We start from the raw sequence: 19,321 nt of genomic DNA, 5'->3' as shown, positions 1-19,321 counted from the left end.
GAGTTGCCTATGTCTGCTCATCTTGGTGGCTGCAAAAGACAGTCACGACATCACGTGATAAAACCTCCGGGCGAGCCCCAAGTCTTAATGTATACTACATGGGGCGCGCTTGGTTCTAACAGTGGCAGGTAAACTTCGCACTCACTTAGGTAGGTCACATGACCAGCACCAGGCTCTCACCTTCCCTGCGAAAATGCCCTCGATACACTCCTCTACCAACTAAAAATTTTCATTCCATAATCTTAGATTTTTCTTCCAGTTACAACCACAACTACCATGGCTGAGACTAGTATGTACATCGAAGTACTGAAGTTGTTGCAAGTGTGAAGCTGTCGAAGATATTGAATCGATCCCCAGTGAAATAAATTGATCCCTTATTAAAATTCATGATTATTGTCCATAACCTGTCCGTGTTTAAGTGTTCCCCCTGAGAAGATCAACAGCTGCAGCAACAACCATGAAATCTACATCACTTTCCAACATTCAAATACTAACCGTCAGACAACAGGAAGAGAACTTTCAAGTCCTTCTCATTCAAGGGCGTTGACCTTGAACAGCTTTTGAAGCTTGACACCGAGGAGTTCACCAAGTTGTGCGGTGCCAGAGTCAGAAGAAGATTCTCCAGAGGCTTGGGCTCCAAGCCAATGGGTTTCATTGCCAAGTTGAGAGCCGCCAAGTTGGCCGCTCCAGCCAACGAGAAGCCAGCTGTCGTCAAGACCCATTTGAGAAACATGATTGTTGTTCCAGAGATGATCGGCTCCTTGGTTGGTGTTTACAACGGTAAGGTGTTCAACACCGTCGAGATCAAGCCAGAGATGGTTGGCCACTACTTGGGTGAGTTCTCCATCACTTACACTCCTGTCAGACACGGTAAGGCCGGTAACGCTTCTTCCAGATTCTTCCCATTGAGATAGGCTGTCATATAGTAATACTAGTATAAAGAGACAAGGTTGTAGAGTGTCTTAGACCGTAAATATAACTGATTAAGAAATTTAAAGCTCAAACCGGCGTAATTGACTCAAATCTCGATTTTTCAGACGCACTTTGTTATCTCATTCTGCTCACTCTTATCAAAATTCACACAAAGTTATGAAAACTACTTCCTCACCCTCCAATCCATGGTAAACCCGGCAAAGGAAATCACCTTCGGGGCAGCAGCAGGATGTGTGGGCAAGATCATCGAATTTCCCTTTGATACCATAAAAGTTCGCCTCCAACTGGCACACGCCCACCTGTCGACGCTCAATGTCACCTCTTCAACATTCCGCAACGAAGGTTTCTTCAATGGCTTCTACAAGGGCATACGGGCACCGATGATCGGCGCATGCATGGAGAATGCTGTTTTGTTTTCGGCTTTTCAGTATGGCCAGGAAATGGTTCGAAAGTTCACGACCTTGCACCCATCGAGTCTCCTTGGGGTATGTGCCTCTGGAGCGTTTTCTGGTTTTGCTGCTTCTTTCGTGTTGACGCCAGTAGAGCTTGTGAAGTGCAAACTACAAGTGTCCAATCTTCACAGCCACTCGAAAAGCGAGTCCTACGGGTCGGTGGTGCAAAAGATCATCAAAAGAGAAGGTTTACCTGGACTATGGCATGGGCTCAGCTCTACGTTGCTAAGAGAAATGGCAGGCACCGCCGTGTGGTTTGCTACGTACGAGGAGACGCTAGCTTTTCTACGAAAGAATAATGGTGGATCAGAAAACACCAACCTTTTGGCCTCGGGTGCTGCAGCTGGATTCATGTTCAACTTGTCGATTTTTCCAGTGGATACCATCAAATCGGTGATTCAGACGCACGATATCACCCTGAGGACTCACGGGAAGCTTTCATTTGCCGAAGCGTTTGCAAAGTTGGCTGCTAGAAAGGGCGGGATTTTGAATTTGTACAACGGACTTTCGATCACCTTGTTGAGATCAATCCCTGCCAACGCCGTCATCTTTTACGTTTATGAGTACTTGAAGACAAACTTTTAACGGTATATTATTATTAGGCCAGCATTTCAATGGACCGTTTATTTATTAAATAGAAATTAAAAGAGCGTCGCTGCGGCCTTGAGGTCGTCAGCGTTGATTAAATCACACCCAAGGCTCCAGAGCGTCTTCCAGTGCGAGTCTCTCACGTAAATGGGCCAGTCGACGCCGCCCCATATTCTTGTTTTGATATTGTGTTCATGAGCTTTGTCAAAGTACAGTTTGAGTTTGTTTTGGTGTGCCTCTTTCAAATCTCCACGAACTGCCAGTTTGTAGAGATCTTCTCCGAGCAATTGCTGTAGCGATGCACTTGCGAGTTTGCACGAACGCTCGTACCGCTTCCAGTCCTCGTCGGAAGTGTCGTCAGAAAAGTTCTGCAAGGGACAGTCGGCGTAGACGTAGCGTGTCTGACCCGATTGCAGTTCCTGGTCAATCATGTCCCAAGGAACGTCTCCTGTCAAAGTGAGCACGATGGGACCGTCAAGGTGCTTGTTATTAGCGCTATCATATCTTGCCAAGTAGTTCTTCTTGATGAATCTATCAAGGTACGGCTTCAACTTGTCGTAGAGCTCATGGCCCTCTGTCTTCAAGTCTAGCCAGAAGAACAACGGAACTTCCGGGGCGTCATAAAACACAGAGAACTTCGAGTCGAACTTCTCAAGGATGGGAACAGAGAACTCCTTATTCGCCCCTCCAAGAAAATAATAAAGCGGATCGAGGTATAGCAGGTTGAGAGTGTTTTGAGGAGCCAAATACACCTGGTTGTGGCCCACGTAGATTTCACTGTTTTTGAATTCCTGAGTGGTCTCCGTAACTGTATCACTCACAGTGTAAGTTTCATTAAAGTGCCAAATGTCTCCTTCAACACTTACAACACCCCACAGCAAGGCATCCAAGAGTGGTCTCTTTCTCCAGTAGTCGTTGTGAGAGTGGATTGCTTTGATGTGGACATCCCTCGTAAGAGATTCGGAGGTCTCGAAGCGATATGCCGGGATGCTCGAGGTAGGGTCCGCAAACAGGGGTCTGAACACGTTTATCATGGTGGATACACAAAGAATCCAAAGAAAAAGTTGTTGGTCCAAAGTTATGAAGCTGAATAAATTCGCAGCCAATTGAATTCCCCTTGCGGCTACCACGTGAAACCCCAGATTTCGCGGATGAATTATGGCTGCGAAATTTCGCCCTGCGAAACAAGTGCCTGGTTGATGGCATCTTTGGCTTGATGTACTATTTTAGTCAATTCGGGCATGGCACAAGGCAACGTGCTTCGAAAACCAGCAAACTCGTCAAGTGTTCGAAATTGCTTGTGTAATCTGTCACTATGAAGCTTTTCTCGGAGCTCCACTTGAATATCTTCTGTATTTGCGTCTTTAACGAGACTAATAATCTTGGGTACAATACTGATGGCATGAAAGACTGACAAGACAATGGCATCGCCAGCTTTGGCCCACGCTTCGCTGCCCAGAGACACAAAGTCAGACGAGGTTTTCCAGTCGCCGCCATCCATGGACGTGACTCCGTAGGCGACTAGCTTGTGCTCACATTGGCCTCGTCCTCTGACAGTCTCTATAACGTTACATATCTCTTGCATTTCATCGGTGATTGCACCTAACGACGTCCAATGTGACGACGTGAGGCGTTCAGGCGGGTCGTCTAGATTTATGGACCGCAATTTGTTTATGATCTGTGCTTGACTGTAGATACACTTGGCCAGAGCCATGTGGGAATTGATGCAGACTCTGCCCTCAGTAATGTCAAAGTAGTCCTCCAAATAGTAACATAGCTTGGACTCTCTCTGCACGGCTTGACCATCACGAGCGTCTTGCAAATCCAGCAATGCTTTAATGTACAGAGTGTAGTCCTTGTAAATCCCCTTTTCGATCTCATTCCACGTAAACCTGGCGGCAACAGGGCCCTTGCGATAAGACTCGTTGGGAACAGGCAAGGGGAAGATATGTTTTAGTCTGTCAGAATATTCGTTGTTCTCATTAACCAAGTTGGAATCTGCCCAGAAGCCCCAAATGGCCCGCACCTTGATCCCGTTGTCAATGGTCTTTCTTTTGTTCATCAGCTCCTCTTTCGTCAAGATCTGAATATAGTTGTTATTCTTGATCACCTCTAGAAACTTGCTGACGACCTCTTTGTGTCTGATCGGATCGTCTCGTATGAAAGGTGTCTTTCGCAATATTGCGTAGCACACAAGCATCCCGTGGTCGTCAAGCATATCCATATATTTGTACGTTCGATTCACCCACTCTCGTTCATGCGCCTCTATCGGCCATTTCTTCACACAACACACTCTGGAGATGATAGCGTGAAGCAATGCAGCGTCATGACGTAAAAAAAGCAGTTGAATAAAAGCAGCCTTGTTACTGAAAAGCTGGTCATTAGGATGACAGAAGACGAAGTAGTAGCTCAAAATCTCATTAAGAACTGACCATGGCGGGAGCTCGTGCAGCTGGAGCTCAGCACGTGTGAAGGGCTCGGGATCAGCGGATTCAGTAGTGCCCTTTTTGCTCATTGGCGAAGAAGTTGACGTCAGCGTAGTTTCCTCAGAGCACAGACGGAAATCGTACAGAGCACGAGGCAGAAATGCAAACGGTGGAGGAGGAAGGTGTGGAGGAGGCGGTAAAGGCGGTGGGGGCGGGCCAGGGAAATGGTGGTAGAAGCCGTTTCTACCATGCTCCTCATAGTTTTGAGCAGGGCTAGCAGGAGGCGGCGGATGAGGCAGATGTGGAGGAGGCGGGGCACCAGGAGGGTAGCTGAATGCAAAAGGTGGCGGCGTTAAGGAGGAGCCCCATGGGCCGTGAGGAGGAGGCGGTGGTGGAGAGCCATGAGAATGATGATGATGATAAAACGGAGGCGGCGGCGGAGGCTGTGGTGGCCAGTGGTGGCCATGCTTCTTATGGCGGTGGTGGGCAGGAGGACCAAAGGGCCCAAATGGCCCAAAAGGGCCATGACTGTGGAATGGGAAAGGACCGTGGCCATGTCCATGATGGTGCCCGTTGTGATGATGCCTTCGACTCTTATATTTGTTTCTTCCCGGCAGCTTCATTTCTGACTGTAGCAGAAAGTCAGATATCGTGGACGGTGTGCCTGGCTCCGTATAAGCCTTCAGTGACCTAGGCAGAAGATGTAGCAGCGGCTGCCCTTCCACCACACCGCCATTGACACTTCCTTTAGCCACATCAACATACAGCCTCTTTCTTCGGCTTCCGCCTCGCATGCTCTGAACAAACACACACTTGATCCCCAACATTTTGCAATTGGTGCACGTCGAACTTTCACCCTCCAGCGAGGCGCCCATGGCTTCGCCGTCACATTTGATCTTTTTCTCCCGGCAGCTGAGACAAGCTCTTCGAGCCACTAGCCTTGTGTTTGTAGTAAATTTTGGCGATGGTGCTTGAGAGGGCGTTTCCAGCATGGGCTCCGGCGAAGCTTTCTTGTGTGGGAGGTCCAAAGGTGAAGACATGCTGTAGATTCATGAACAAGCGAATGAAGTGAAATATTGAAGGGATGAAAAAAAAGAAGTAAACAAAACTTGAAACAATAATTTGAAATGCAGCGAAGGAAGGAAAGGATGTAAGAAGCAGCTTCCACGCGTAGATAATGGATGGTGATATCGGAAAACTGTATGGATAGATGCGAGGTCGTATTTTGCAACCACAGGTGGCAGCAGAGATGGAGGGCTGAAGCTGAATGAATTAATTGTGAATTTTTGGAATAAATGCTGAGAATACTCAGGCTACGGTCATTGAAATCGAAAATTTCGGCTTCGATAGTCTCCTTTCAAGGTTGTATTTAAGGGCTTGGGTATGGGCGGAAGAAGGGCCTTTGGCCCCCGATGCAGCACGGGTAAAAGAAAGGAAAAGTGAAGTAAGAAAAGAGATAAAAAAAACAAAAGGAGGTTAACTGTGAACAGATGGAGAGTGAGCAGGCTTGCATTTGACTGGATGTATGATTGACGACTATTTTGGGTTTGTCATAAGAGGTTGCAAACACCCTAGGTATAGAGATCTGCCTCGCTTCTGCTGAGTACTGAAGTAGCGTTGGATGGATGCCACTTTGGGGTGCAGTAGATTGAAGAATATCCAGAAGACGCTGTATGGTTTAATACATTCAGAAGAACTTGCTTTTGTCACTTAATTTTCATAGAATACATATCCTTCATCAAACGTGAGCTATTTGAACAAAATGGCTGCCAAAATGGCTGCCAAAATGGCTGCTAAAGGTGTCACACCCGTACACCAGCTTACCCCAGGGCAGATAGCCCGTCATCAACCAGTGCCTGACCTGCTGATTTTTGATATATAGTCATATGGTATACTTTAGTATGCAATAAGATGTTCACAGGGAACTTCATTATGTCGATTTGAGCTTATGGCGCAGACATTACACATCTTATAGTCAACGGTGTACAAGGCAGAATAATGTTCAACAAGTCGGTCAAAGACGCAATTTGAAGCTGAGTAAGTGTAATTGATGGACCAATTCCAAGTACCTTCTCCAATTATGAGTATCAATAGCGAAGGTATTTCCCCATTTTATGACATACATTCAGCAACCACTATTTAAAGCATTCATTGTAGAAGACGTGAACTACAAGCAAAGAAAACTTCGAATAGGCATGATCACAAACGTTGATATCTTATCTTTCGTATTAGACTCCCAATGCCTTGTTCTGAAATATGTAATGCAGTATTGACTTTATCTGTCGCCCTCATAGTAGCTGTGCGAATGGCTGCAAAATGTGGCCCATGTCAATAAATGAGATGCATTGAGACCTCCTACTTTCCGATTTGCACTCTTTTTCTTCAGATATCCTCTTTTGCTCAAAATGACCCAGGATATGAACCTGGAAGTCACCGAGGCCTCAGCTGGTTTCAATCATCTTAATACGGCTTCTTTTGTCTTCAATTTGGAGAAAGTGTATGGCCTAAATCCCCTTCACCTTAACGATCTTGTCAAGCTGTTACTGCTTCTCTGTTCACCTCATAGCGACATCCCTCACGACAAAGTACAACAAATCCTCAACAAGGCTCTGCTTGGCTTGCTGACGGCAAAATCACTAGATGAGGCGAAGGCTGCAATTGATGTATTCTTCAGGATCGAGAAATGCAACGCAATCCACAACGAGGGTTTGCTGAAGGCATTGGAAACATTCAAACAAGTGTTGAACAGTTTTGGTGAACAGTCGGAGATGATGGAGATGCACAACGAAATGGCCGAAAAGAGACTTCATGCTGCGTTTATGAGTTTGGGCGCTAGGGAAAACGAGCTTCGCAGGTTTCTCGATGCACTTGCTTATCAATGCATTGCTTTTCCCCATAATAAGCGGCTTACAGAGGCGAAAGAGGCTCTTGTGAAGCGTCTTCGGCAGCCTGACGTCAACAAGCTCGGTTGTGTTCGAGACTTTCTCTTCTTCTTCAACGAGATGGCCGAAATGGAATACCATCATATCAACGGCCTTTTCTGTGCCGTAATCTGCCTGCTCATCGAGTGAGTCAGTAGGTGAATTCCCTTCTGCCTCCAATATGATCTCTTGGAATCGTAGAGTTTGTTGAATGTCTAATTCGTCTACATATATACACTAACGAAGGCTCTTTCTCACCTGGGTGCCACGGAGAATCAGCACTAGCTTGACTGATCCAGACAACAACTCCTCCTTGAAGTAGAACAAGAACGCCGCCGTGGTGATCGACTGGAACAACTTAATGCCCAAGCCACGGTACAATCCCTCCAACCCTTCATCCGTCACGATCTTGCGGATTTCCTGGTACATGGAAAGCTTGACCTCTTCCTCGCCGGACTTCTCAGACAATTGCTTCTTCTTCACGTGCATTCTCGACTTCAACGTGATGTAAGGGTAAGTCAACGTAGTGGCGACGAGCTTGCCAAAGGCGCCAATGAAGAATGCCTTGCCACCAGTGAACGCTTTAACGCCGTTGGCGGCAATGATGATATTCTTGATCTGCTCAAAGATGGTGTACTGAATAATTGGATTGATCACCAACACCAACGCAGGAAAGACACCGGCAAAAAGGGTTCCCAAACCGTCCTGTTCAACAATCTCCAAAATAGCCTTGACAGTAGACCCACTCAGAGCGCCGTGTTCCTTCGCCTTGGTCATCATTCTGGTGTTAGCGACCCAGAAAGGGTTGGTGCCCACTACGGTGATGGCACCGGCAATTGCACCCGTGATGATCGACTGGAAAGTCGAAAGACCGCTTCTTTTAAGCTTGGCCGCCTTGTTCGCTTTCAAAAACACGTTCAGCGTGAACTCGTAGAAATAGTAGTAGATGAACTGCGAAAGGGTGATACCGTACAAAGCCAGCTCAAGTCCCGAATAGAGACCCAAGATGCCCTTTTCCTTCAATATTTGCTTCGTGGCTTCTACCGAAGACGTCTTTTTGGAATCCTCTTCCTTCGTCTTCTTGGTTGTCTGGGCCAATGTCGATAATGTCACCAACGGGTAAGTAACGATCATAGAAAGAGCGCCTCCGCCGGCACCAGCAATAGCGTGTGCGATCTCGTCGTTGTCAGACATTATTCAGTGTAGCCAATAAATAAGGTGATTGTAGTAAATTCTAAAGCGTGTAAAAAGAAGCAAAATCTGGGGTATGGGGTAGATATATATATGATTCGCGAATGTTGATGCCAATAAACGGGTGCGAAAAGAGAAAAAGAATGTAGACAGGTTGGACTAGTATACACGAGCCGAGGATTCTGGTGGTGATCTAGGCTTAAGTGAATAATATCATGAAAGTGGGTTATACACATTAAGCTAGACAAGCTGTTTATTGGAAACTCTCTTTTATTTTTTCTCTTCTTCTCTCCATAAAAGCACCTGCTCAGTATGGGACCCACGGGTACCGTGGATAGAGCGTGTTACAAGGTTTTCACATGCACCCCCGCAAGAGGCCAGAAAGGTGGACAGTTGAATTTTGATCGTGTTGATCTTTGATAAACTTGACGATCCTGAAGGTGTTTGTCGATGATGTAGAAAATTTTTAGGTTTGTGATGATGTTATTTAAGCTGCTTTTAATGGACAACCTAGAAGGTGCACAGACCTCAAATGGGTCAAGGAGACAAATAGAACTGAGGATTGAGGAGTTATGGCAAAGGAAGTTCAAGATTCCGGAAGACTTAGCTGCTCAGTTTGTTTGGTTTCTTGTTGGCGTAGTTCATTGTGTTTTGTGCTGCTTTGGATAGTTTTGCAACCATTTAGAGAGAGTAGATAGCATGGACACAGACTGAAAGTGTGCAATCGCTTTCTACTTTTATGCTCATTGATTGAGCTTTTGTACTGCTCGGCAGCCTCTGTTCTTGAGATTAGGGTCTTAGATGAAAAGCTGGTACATGCAATGGAGATATTTGCGGTAAGACTGAACCTTTCCATGAATTTCGTAGGAGAATACGATGTAAGTGTCCACAGTTTGGTTTCTGTCAGCTTAATCAATTATTTTAATTGGTTTTGTAGAGGAATAAGACACATCTTGTCAGGTTTATCTCCAGCTTCTTGTTTCTGGTTTCTCATTAGGTTACACCGATGTACATTCAACATTTAATTAATAGGATCCAACAAAAACGTTCAAGGCTAGAGTTCTGGAAGTTGAAAACCCTTGCTGAATGCTACAGCCTTAAAGAGACCATGGAATGCAGCTTCTCTACTATCTTGCCCATTCAATTTCGAGCTCATTTTAATTGAGGTGAATAGCATTTCCAATGGACCTAACTTAGCTGAGTGATGCAAAAGACCACTACGTGTACCGTAATGCTCTCATTCCATGTCTTTAAGATCGATAATACTCAATTTAAAGACCCTTGTGCACCAAGTAAAACTTTAATGCCTACGAATCCTCATCTAGTTCTCCTCCATTTCTGTCCATACTTGGACACTATCTATTTACACGCTGTATCAACTCGTACTCTCCTCGATCAATTGTGCTGTCACCGCCTCAAGCAGATTCTCGCCCTTCAAGAGCTTCTCCCTGATAAACTCCTCTGCCAGTCTCTTCCCATGAACGTACGCCACGGCTCCTACAAGGGCATACATCATGTGTGCACTGACTTTCATCTCTCCGCTCTGCTCAAACGTCAAGGAGTGATTGTGCAGTTTCCAGAACATGTTCTTGTTGAGGTTATGCTGCTTGGCGAAAAGCCCCAAGCTCGTTTTCCCGCCTAGTTCTTTGGCAATGGGCGTACCCAACACATCCAAATTTTTGCCGTTTATAGCATTCTTGTTCGTAGTTTCCTGCTCAATGACGTGCTTCGCCAAGAAGAGACTCATCACCTTCAGGCCCATTACCACTAGTTTTTCGTTGTATGCTTTTATACCATTTCCAAACGACTTATGCGTGATTACTTGACAAGCCATTTCTTCTGGAATACTGTAATTGGCCAAAAAACTCTTCACTGCACTAGTCGCTTCACTGGAACCGTATTCGAGCCCCAGGTGTGTCTTGAACGCTTCTTTGGGGTCTCGACGGAGCCCAGCTACTCGAGGGCCCGTATGCAAATATATCGACCGGCATGCCGGCTTCAGTAAGGTTTTCGATGCTGCTCGTAAGCAAGCTTTATCCACCAACATGGGAGATTGTTGGTATATGGCAGGTATCACTATAGATCTGAGTCTCAGTAAATTTTTTTAGTAGTCAAACTATGTTGGAAAGTAGCGTTGCTTGTATGCACTACGCTCACCGTTACTACTCACAAGAGATGGGCATCTCACTCAATCTACAAGATACTGTTTTGCAGAATAGATGGATATTTTTAGAATCTTAAGTCGGGGCGCTGCTCTCAAGACGAGTAAATCTGCCACGGCAGATTTTTCGGGAAACTCTCATAAGGAAAAAACTGAGAAAGATCCTAGCTCCATTCAGGCTGATGTTGATAGAGAAACCGATTTCTTTAGGACAAAAACCCATAAGAAAAAGCCAGAAGAAACAAATCAACCCGAAAAAAAGACCGAAGCTGAGGAGCCTCCAAAAGCTGTCATCACAAACTCAGAAGAAGCAGCAAAGTTTCGTAAATCTGCAGGTTCTAAAGTGTCGGGCCACGATGTACCTTTACCCATTGGCTCATTCGAAGACCTTGTGTCTCGTTTCCAAATAAACAAAAGACTACTACACAACCTTCTAGACGCTGAGTTTGTTGAGCCCACGCCGATCCAGTGTGAGGGGATCCCTGCAGCATTAAATGATAGAGATCTTATTGGGTGTGCACCTACAGGTTCCGGTAAGACGTTGGCATTTTTGATCCCGATGATCCAGACTCTTTTACAGACTGCTCCACAGAAAAACAAGAAAATCAGAGGTCTTATTATTGCTCCCACAAATGAGTTGGCATCGCAGATATTTCAACAACTACAAGTTCTCACAAAGGGATACAAAAACTTGCCTAGTGCTATTCTTTCGCGACAAATGGCCACAAGGCTTCAGGATGGAATTGTGTCTTCTACAAAATATGCCATTATAGTCTCCACGCCCTTGCGTCTTCTTGACATTGTCAAAAACGGTCACGCAGACTTAACCACTGTGGAACAACTAGTCATTGATGAGGCCGATAGGCTTTTTGACAAGGGCTTTGTGGAGCAGACAGATGCTCTTTTGGCCAACATGACAAACCCCAAGTTGCGGAAATCTATATTCTCGGCCACAATCCCATCCGGTGTGGAGGAACTTGCAAATTCGATCATGAGAGACCCAGTCCGAATCATTGTGGGCCACAAAGAGGCAGCTTCCCTGAATATTGACCAGAAATTGGTGTTCACGGGAAGTGAAGACGGCAAGCTCGTGGCCATCCGTGAAATGCTACAGAAGGGCGAGTTCAAGCCTCCTGTAATTATATTCTTACAGAGCATTACTCGTGCGAAGGCGTTATTCCACGAATTGCTCTATGACAAGTTGAATGTGGACGTTATCCACGCAGAAAGGACGCCAAAACAAAGAGACGAGGTGATTAAGAGGTTCAAGAACGGTGACATCTGGGTTCTCATCACTACTGACGTTTTAGCTAGAGGTGTGGACTTTCGAGGCGTGAATCTCGTTATCAACTACGACGTTCCACAAACTGCACAAGCATACGTTCACAGAATCGGTAGAACAGGCCGTGGTACTAACAAGGGCAAAGCGGTGACGTTTTTCACGAAGGAGGACACTCAGGCCGTGAAACCGATCGTGAACGTGATGAAGCAGTCAGGATGCTCCGATGGCTACAGTGATTGGATGGAGAACATGGGCAAATTGTCTTATTTTGACAAGAGGAAAGTCAAGACACAGCAGATTGAGAGAGCAGGTATCAGTACAGTGCCGAAGATTGTAAAGCAAAAGAGGAAACAGCGGCAAGAGATGATTGAAGCGTCCAAGAGGAGAAAACAGCAGAGCAAAAAAGGGGGAGATGACAATTGAGCATGAGAAGAAATTATATACTTAAGTTTTTGAGCAAAAGGCTCACATAATGCATTATTCACACTGACTGGACATATGAAAGTAGAGGAAGATCAATGAAACGAGACCTTTTTCACCTCTTTCCCTTCCTTTCAGTATTCTTGCACCACTTCGACTACGACTACAAATGTATTTGTTCTGAATATATTTACCGTCTAGGAAAACCCAATTATACAAAGCTAGATGCAGAAATGTACAGATACACCGTTGAGCAGCGTCTTATCTAAGAGACGCCATTTAGTGGTGGTCACCGTGTGGAACAGGGTAGCCAAACAACGATCTTCTGCCAATAATCTCGCCCACAGAGAAGAAGGCCAAGATGTGGACAGAGTAGATACCCAATTGGGTCAAGTTCTGCTTGTTTGGCTGGAATTTCGAAACAGCCTCCAAAGCAGCCTTCTGCTCAGCAGGGGACTTCAAGAAGTTGAAGAATTGATTGTACACCTGCTTAAACTGAGCCTGGGATGGAGGAGCAAGGCCTTCTTGCTTGTAGACGATCTTGCCGACCTCGGCGCCGACTTTAGTCCAGTAAACGGCGCAGTTAGCGAGCTGAGTAGATTTGGTCACGGCAGAGTTGAAGAGACCTGTGGCTTTGGATACGATAGCAGACATGACTGTGTGGGTAGAAGCTGATGGGGGACTGTTTTGTAGAGTGCAGTTGATTCCTCGAACCGCTTTTTTTCATTTTCTGGGCCAATGGTGAGGGCTCGTTTGACTGCATGCAGGCGAAGAATGGATACTTGAAAGCAGAATGGGAAAGTGGAACAACCTCTCGGTGTGATTACTCAAAATTGATGGAGGAAGTTGTTCGAGCTCTCAAGTCAATTGGGCTTGGGTTGCTAGCATTCTCGAGTTGAGTGAGGCGAAAATGGTGTGAAATTTGTAGTTTACATATTGGCTGCGAAAACCAGTCTGTACCCATATATGGAAGGCATGGGTGGTGGTCGTATCAAATCCCAGTTACCCACAGAATAATAGTGGAAAAGATTTTGAAAGGTACGACGTTTCATTATTACCTATGCCAGAAGAATACTCTGTTGATTGTAGTTGTATGCCAAAATTCGCAATTCCATATCGCAAAATTTGGACTATTGTGTCACTTCAGCTATCCCAATTGCATGGTTGGTTTGTATAGTGTTCCCTGGTTGCCTACACGTTCATACCCATACCATTCATTAAAGCAAACCTTATATCAGCACCGTATTGAAACGATCAGGCCATATCATCGGAGCCACAAGACTCCATCCGTAGAGCACGTAGCAGAACCATGAACTGATGATCTTGATCCAGCTTGAAAAATACGTTCTGCCGACGGGCACAAAGTCACCCACATCGTCCTGCTTGACATTGACAGTGAGCAACGTGGCCACATACTGTGTGGCCAAAAAGAATATGATGTGGAAAATCGTATAGTTATATTTCACCAGGTGTTTCTCGTCATCGGAGCCGTTTCCTCGACTATCTTCCTCGTACAAGTCCACTTGCTGTAAGGCACTTTCTGGCAACGAGCCTTCGTTGACCGCCTGGCGAATGGCCTCGTACCTCATCTGGCTTCGTTCCGAGGGTTGTGTCGACACATGCTCTACGGCTGCAGCGCCCTCAGTGTCGAAGAACGAAGAGTTAGCGGCTCTCGTGGTGGTGTACGCCAAAGCGACAAAAGTGAAGAGTGCACCCAAAACAACACTTAACGTCCTTGTGCCTCTGGACCTCACCAAGGGGTTGCACATCTTGTCGTCAGGTTCCGAAACGACAGCACTGAGAACCAAGTAAGTGCAGTAAAATACCACCATAGAGGCTTGAGCTAAACCAGCGTTGGGGTTCAGCTCCTGAATGCTTTGGTTCACTGACATGCCTGAAATGATCAATGAAAGTATCAAATTAATCGTGATGGCCGCCTGGTTCATGCTGCAGCCCTTCATGGCAAAAAATACGTACATGACGATGGTCAACACAAGACTGACAATGTACATGCCCAAGGTGCCGCCAATAAGAAGCTTCTTCCACAATCCAGCGTTGTATTCATCCTCACCGGTAAGTTCTTCTAGTTCGATTTTTTCTAAGCATTTTTCCGCCCATGCATGAGCGAAATCAACAAGCAACACCAAGCCAATTCCCAAGAAAATCGTGGAGAAAATGATGGCGATGTGGTTACCGTAAAACACGAAAAACGAGTCCGGAATAAGCACGAAATTAATGAAAATGAAAGCTATCCACGTGAAAACTTTGATCTTCCAGCACCCATTCTGAATCACCGCCCTTGGGTTCTGTGTGGACCGCACATTGACAAGCAAGCCGGCCAAAATAAGGTGCAACGTGCCCAAGGCCAAATTGATCCGATACACGGAAGTGAAACTGATACACTGTTTCCCGTCAGGCCCGCAGCGATTGTTTATAAACCCAAAAGTTGCTTTCTCGAGCCGATGCACTATAAACGGCGAAAGCGCAATCCACGATACAATCGAGTTGACCACGAGCAACAAGCCGTAGGTGATTCTCGTCATAATAGCCGAGTTGAATGTTCCGCCAATCAGAGAGCAGAACGCCAGGCATGCTGCAGCACCACAGCAGGATGCCAACGTCAGCGCCCCCGCCAAAGGGAGAGAGACCAAAGCGCCCATATCGTAGAAACTGAGTAACTTGTTTGGAGTGGAGATAAGATATTGTGGAGTTGATGATGCCAGTGCGAAAGTGGTCTAGGAAGGAAGGATGTGAGGAAGACAAGCTGGTGTAGGCTCGGGAGAGAACAATAGAAGAGAAGATGTTGATAGGGATGTGGTTTTACTCGTTATGTTTGCTTTGTGTTTCTGGGTAGAATGTGGATCTTTTTCTCTAATTCATGTTTCATATTGAACAGAACTAGGTTTGTTTGCCTGCGAAACCAACATAAATCTAAGAGAGAACAGGTCAATCCAATGGTATTGAAAACAGTATTTTCCTGAAGTATGAGCTTGTTTTGATCTGATGAAAACCAATGATCAGAAAGAACTATTTAATAAGGCCATAAGTTTTGATGGTGTGAGGTCTGCCTAGCAAATGGCTGCGAAAAGCATAGCTTGGTGACATTCAGTAGCCTCCACGCAACGACAACACCAAAAGGGCCAGCAATTGGAGCCTGTTTTAACTAAAATTTTCAATAAACCTGAATCTCCATACTTATCATGTTTTGTGGATCCTCTATGCCTCTGTCTACAAGGTGACACCTACACCCGTGCACCGCATACATTGAAGGCTCATCAGGCTCATCTCCAGAGAGATACCATCAGATAGGCTCCTTTAAAATGTCGTTTCGTAAAAGAGCAGAACCGCTTGCTCCTGGCAGAACTCCCATGGGAGCTTCTCCATTGGTTTCTGGGAGAGCTCCTTTGGGTGGGCGGGTCCCCATCACTGGTGGATTGAACAGAGCACCTCCAACGTTAGCTCAGGCAAAGAAACCAGAGTCTCTGGACATAGTTTCGGCAAACCCAGGGGTTCGTCCCTCATCTTCAACCTCAGACCCTACAATCTCAACGGGATGTGCTGACTTGGACAGAATCCTAGCCCATCAAGGGCTCCCGTTGGGCCACTCACTTCTAGTGGAGGAATCTGGATCGACAGACTTTGCGTCGGTGTTGCTACGGGCATTCGCTGCGCAGGGGATTTTCCATGATCGTTTAGAGAAGGACAAGAGTTTCTGTCATGTGGTTGTTGTTGGTGCTCCAGAAGCGTGGATCAATGATCTCCCAGGCGAGTACAAAGGCGGCAGTAAGGAACAAAAAAGAGCGAAAATTGCTGCTGACTCTTCGAAGGTCAGTGTGCTGAATATGGCAGACAAAGACTTGAAGATTGCTTGGAGATACGGCTTGCAGAAAAAGGGCAATGGTGCTGCAGAGGAAGAGAAGCCCAATGATACGGTGTATGAGCATTATACTACACAGTTTGATATCACTCAGCGTCTTGTTCCTGGCGCCAGCTCTCAAGAGGTTTCCTTTGTACCTCTTCTGGCGAATTATCAGAGTATCGTATCGCACATAAGGAAGATTGTGCAGAAGCAGATCGAAAACCTGCCTGCCAAGGTTGTTCGTATAGTGGTGCCTGGTTTTCTCAACCCGTCGATTTACCCACCATCAGCATCGGCATCGACGTTCATTGTTCCATTATTTCATTCATTGCAGTCGCTCTTGAGAACGTTCTCCAAGAACGCTGCTCTCATAGCGTCTATCCCATTAGACTTGTACCCTAGAGAATCTGTGTTAACACTGTTGTTTGAGCAGTTTGCAGACGGGGTTGTCTATCTTCAACCTTTCAATCAGGAGATGGAAGCTCTACTCGAGAGAGCTTATAAGAACGAGCCGAGCAAAATCCAGCAGGGTCTCGTCAACGTCATAAAGGTGCCTATTCTATCGGCCAAAGGTATGATGATGATCAGGGACGGAGAATATGCCTTCAGAAATGGACGCAAAAGGTTCGCAATCGAGGAATGGGGCATTCCAGTGGACGATACCGAGGAAGAGGAGCCTCAAACAAAGCAAAACATTGATTTTTGAGAAAGTCACCGCTAGCTCTTCCGGTCCCTCTCTAGCAAAAGGTGAACATCTTTCTGGAGTTTTTGCACAACCTGTCGAAGCTGGGCTACCTCGTCTAGTGTCCGTTGTTGTGTCTCTTTTGAGTCCTTGAGCTGAGCTGCTGTCGTTGAGAAGGTCGTCGCTACTTTATCCAAAGCGCTTGCCATTTGCGCTAGTATTTCTTGAGTCAGCGGGCCGTCATCTGTCCCTGTCGCTGTTGTATCTGTCGTTGCCGAAGTCGAAAGCCGGGGCATATCTGAAAACGTGACTGTCTTGGATGGACTTGATTGGGGCTCGTTGGGCTTTTGTCTCTTTTCTCTAAAACCTTGTTCCAACTGTGCAATCTGTCTCCTCCTATCTGGGGAGCCGCTTCTCCGTATGGGAGAAACCGATTTCAGAAGCTGTGGGGAAGAAAACTGTTTTCTTGGGGAGCTCATTTTACAGCTTTCTGCGGTTGTTCTTCTTTTTGTTAACTCTCACAGTTATCTTGTTTTTTGCTGCATTGTGATACCTGTGCGTAAGCGAAACGCGCTTTAGAGATGCACAACAACGCTTTGCAGCAGTGATGGGAGAAAACGGGAGTCTGAAGAAATAATTTATTGAGAGATCGAACTTTTCAATTGCTTCGATTTTTTTTTTTTTTTTTTTTATAAGGGCTTCAACAGTTTGGGGCAACACGTGTAGATCAATCTCATCTACATCGTTGGCTATATTCCCAGATTTTTCGCAGCCATTTATTCAGCCAGCCTGATTAGTGTGATCGATTCCCAACGCAGAATGGACCTATATCAAGCGAGCCTGTTGGTGTGTATTATCAATCATGAGTTGGAGCACTAATGGGGAAAAAAGTCGTTGTCCACCGTACGTATTCCTGTGCCAGAATGAATAATACAGTGGCGGGGCCATAGTTCAGTCGAACACGGGATGACCAATATGCTTTTTACAAATGAGCTCCTTCTTCGAAGGAATCGTTCTCTCATTCATGAGAAAGGATCCAGGCGTGAGATACTTATATACTTTCTGTTCAATGCACCATCAGCATCTCCCTCAGACTCAATGGATCCCAAATGCAACGCTAATTTATTCTTCTTACTTGTCTGTCCAATACTAGAAACCACCTCCTTTATTGCGGGAATATGGCTGCGAAAAGTCTGTCAACATCAGCACTCCTTGCAAATTCTCACCACCACTCTCTAACAACAAGTTGTGGGATTTCAATCATTCTAATCAACGCTTTAGACAATCCCAAATGTATCGTTCATTGTTCGTTATTCTACTTCCATTGACCGGATCGGTATCTCAACGCAGACACCCGTGCCTCTCTCATATCAAGTGTACCCGGGAGTCTGACAAACTTTTAAAACGGCCACTTGCAACTAGCACATAAAATGAACTGGTTTGTTTCATTTCTACTAGCTGTATTGTATGCGTCGTTTTCCTATGCGTTCGACTGCTCGCTGAAAGAGCTCCAGGGATACGATTTGCAAGGTTTGAAAGGTGTATACTCCGCGTCGAACTCGAGAAACACTCCTCCTTCTAAGACTACCATCGACTGGCTGATTGCTGTTTGTGAAGACCTTTCGCTGGTTTCAGATTGCGATAAAGACGCTGACATCTGTGGCAAAAAAACCATTGTCAATGGCGACAAGAGCTTGTTAGCTGAAGTCTACAACTTCAAATACAACCCGCTGACTGCTATAAGAAAGTTGGGTAACAATGGCGACGAAGGTTTCGCCATAGATTACGATCTCGTTTGGGGCGACGATAACAACCTTCGTGCCAGCATGGTGTTCATGTGTGTGCCGGAGAAAGAGGCTACCAAAGAGTTTGAGTCTCGTTGGGATAACAGGTGGCTCACGACGACAATCAAATCGGATAAGGCTTGTCTCAAGGCCAACAGAAAGCCAAACCCGGGCAGTGGCAACGATAATGGCGAGTCGTGGGGGTGGTTTACGTGGATCTTCATTTTCATGGTACTTTTCCTCAGTATCTACATCATCGGCGGTGCATGGTTCCAGTACAATAAGGGCAACGCCATCGACTTCCTGCTGGCGTTGAAGGAAGTGTTGGAGAATTTTGTTGATCTTTTAAGAGGATTGCCTGTATTCATTAAAGAGATCATTGAGAAGTTCACCAGAAACGGTAATCGTGGCGAGTACTCTGCCGTCTAAGAAGGTGTTCTTAAGGTACGCAGCGAGCGCACTCGGGGTCGGCTCAATAGTTAAGCACAGCTTCGTTAATAAACTTATTTTATTGAGATGCTTGTTGGAAGCAAGGCAAGCACCTGCAAGAGGCTGTAGGCACCAGAATAGCGTCAAACGCAGGATTCCACATCAATGATCCTCCAATTGGTGAAAGACTTAA

General features: G+C 45.9%; 12 protein-coding genes across 12 annotated transcripts; 6 read left to right on the top strand and 6 right to left on the bottom strand. All coding sequences in view use genetic code 12, as the record gives it.

Moving 5' to 3' along the window:
• Positions 1 to 276: 276 nt before the first annotated feature.
• On the top strand, positions 277 to 914 carry RPS15 (40S ribosomal protein uS19; the record flags this gene model as incomplete). Its single annotated transcript, XM_029035805.1, has 2 exons — positions 277 to 289; positions 502 to 914. 2 exons carry the CDS (start codon positions 277 to 279, stop codon positions 912 to 914), a joined length of 426 nt encoding a protein of 141 aa, XP_028891047.1.
• Positions 915 to 1,118: 204 nt separating this feature from the next.
• On the top strand, positions 1,119 to 1,970 carry ARG11 (Arg11p; the record flags this gene model as incomplete). Its single annotated transcript, XM_029035804.2, has 1 exon — positions 1,119 to 1,970. The coding sequence occupies one exon, from the start codon at positions 1,119 to 1,121 to the stop codon at positions 1,968 to 1,970; it is 852 nt and encodes a 283-aa protein (XP_028891046.2).
• A 56-nt stretch (positions 1,971 to 2,026) lies between these two features.
• On the bottom strand, positions 2,027 to 3,007 carry CJI96_0002285 (uncharacterized protein; the record flags this gene model as incomplete). The annotated part of the gene is made up of 1 exon (XM_029035803.2): positions 2,027 to 3,007. One exon carries the CDS (start codon positions 3,005 to 3,007, stop codon positions 2,027 to 2,029), a length of 981 nt encoding a protein of 326 aa, XP_028891045.2.
• A 122-nt stretch (positions 3,008 to 3,129) lies between these two features.
• On the bottom strand, positions 3,130 to 5,439 carry ZCF31 (Zcf31p; the record flags this gene model as incomplete). The annotated part of the gene is made up of 1 exon (XM_029035802.2): positions 3,130 to 5,439. One exon carries the CDS (start codon positions 5,437 to 5,439, stop codon positions 3,130 to 3,132), a length of 2,310 nt encoding a protein of 769 aa, XP_028891044.2.
• A 1,365-nt stretch (positions 5,440 to 6,804) lies between these two features.
• CJI96_0002283 (uncharacterized protein) lies at positions 6,805 to 7,470 on the top strand (the record flags this gene model as incomplete). The annotated part of the gene is made up of 1 exon (XM_029035801.2): positions 6,805 to 7,470. One exon carries the CDS (start codon positions 6,805 to 6,807, stop codon positions 7,468 to 7,470), a length of 666 nt encoding a protein of 221 aa, XP_028891043.2.
• Positions 7,471 to 7,557: 87 nt separating this feature from the next.
• On the bottom strand, positions 7,558 to 8,514 carry CJI96_0002282 (uncharacterized protein; the record flags this gene model as incomplete). The annotated part of the gene is made up of 1 exon (XM_029035800.2): positions 7,558 to 8,514. One exon carries the CDS (start codon positions 8,512 to 8,514, stop codon positions 7,558 to 7,560), a length of 957 nt encoding a protein of 318 aa, XP_028891042.2.
• A 1,372-nt stretch (positions 8,515 to 9,886) lies between these two features.
• CJI96_0002281 (mitochondrial 54S ribosomal protein mL57) lies at positions 9,887 to 10,558 on the bottom strand (the record flags this gene model as incomplete). The annotated part of the gene is made up of 1 exon (XM_029035799.2): positions 9,887 to 10,558. The coding sequence occupies one exon, from the start codon at positions 10,556 to 10,558 to the stop codon at positions 9,887 to 9,889; it is 672 nt and encodes a 223-aa protein (XP_028891041.2).
• A 172-nt stretch (positions 10,559 to 10,730) lies between these two features.
• On the top strand, positions 10,731 to 12,377 carry CHR1 (RNA-dependent ATPase ROK1; the record flags this gene model as incomplete). The annotated part of the gene is made up of 1 exon (XM_029035798.2): positions 10,731 to 12,377. One exon carries the CDS (start codon positions 10,731 to 10,733, stop codon positions 12,375 to 12,377), a length of 1,647 nt encoding a protein of 548 aa, XP_028891040.1.
• Positions 12,378 to 12,653: 276 nt separating this feature from the next.
• On the bottom strand, positions 12,654 to 13,028 carry ATP20 (F1F0 ATP synthase subunit g; the record flags this gene model as incomplete). Its single annotated transcript, XM_029035797.1, has 1 exon — positions 12,654 to 13,028. One exon carries the CDS (start codon positions 13,026 to 13,028, stop codon positions 12,654 to 12,656), a length of 375 nt encoding a protein of 124 aa, XP_028891039.1.
• A 575-nt stretch (positions 13,029 to 13,603) lies between these two features.
• CJI96_0002278 (uncharacterized protein) lies at positions 13,604 to 15,034 on the bottom strand (the record flags this gene model as incomplete). The annotated part of the gene is made up of 1 exon (XM_029035796.2): positions 13,604 to 15,034. The coding sequence occupies one exon, from the start codon at positions 15,032 to 15,034 to the stop codon at positions 13,604 to 13,606; it is 1,431 nt and encodes a 476-aa protein (XP_028891038.2).
• A 660-nt stretch (positions 15,035 to 15,694) lies between these two features.
• On the top strand, positions 15,695 to 16,939 carry CJI96_0002277 (Elongator subunit ELP4; the record flags this gene model as incomplete). The annotated part of the gene is made up of 1 exon (XM_029035795.2): positions 15,695 to 16,939. One exon carries the CDS (start codon positions 15,695 to 15,697, stop codon positions 16,937 to 16,939), a length of 1,245 nt encoding a protein of 414 aa, XP_028891037.2.
• Positions 16,940 to 18,345: 1,406 nt separating this feature from the next.
• CJI96_0002276 (uncharacterized protein) lies at positions 18,346 to 19,128 on the top strand (the record flags this gene model as incomplete). Its single annotated transcript, XM_029035793.2, has 1 exon — positions 18,346 to 19,128. The coding sequence occupies one exon, from the start codon at positions 18,346 to 18,348 to the stop codon at positions 19,126 to 19,128; it is 783 nt and encodes a 260-aa protein (XP_028891035.1).
• Positions 19,129 to 19,321: the final 193 nt, after the last annotated feature.

This window comes from Candidozyma auris, chromosome 2, assembly GCF_003013715.1.
Source record: "Candidozyma auris chromosome 2, complete sequence".
In the NCBI taxonomy this organism is placed as follows: domain Eukaryota; kingdom Fungi; phylum Ascomycota; class Pichiomycetes; order Serinales; family Metschnikowiaceae; genus Candidozyma; species Candidozyma auris.
The sequence above is the reverse complement of the archived record's forward strand: the minus strand, read 5'-3'. Positions and strand labels throughout refer to the sequence as shown.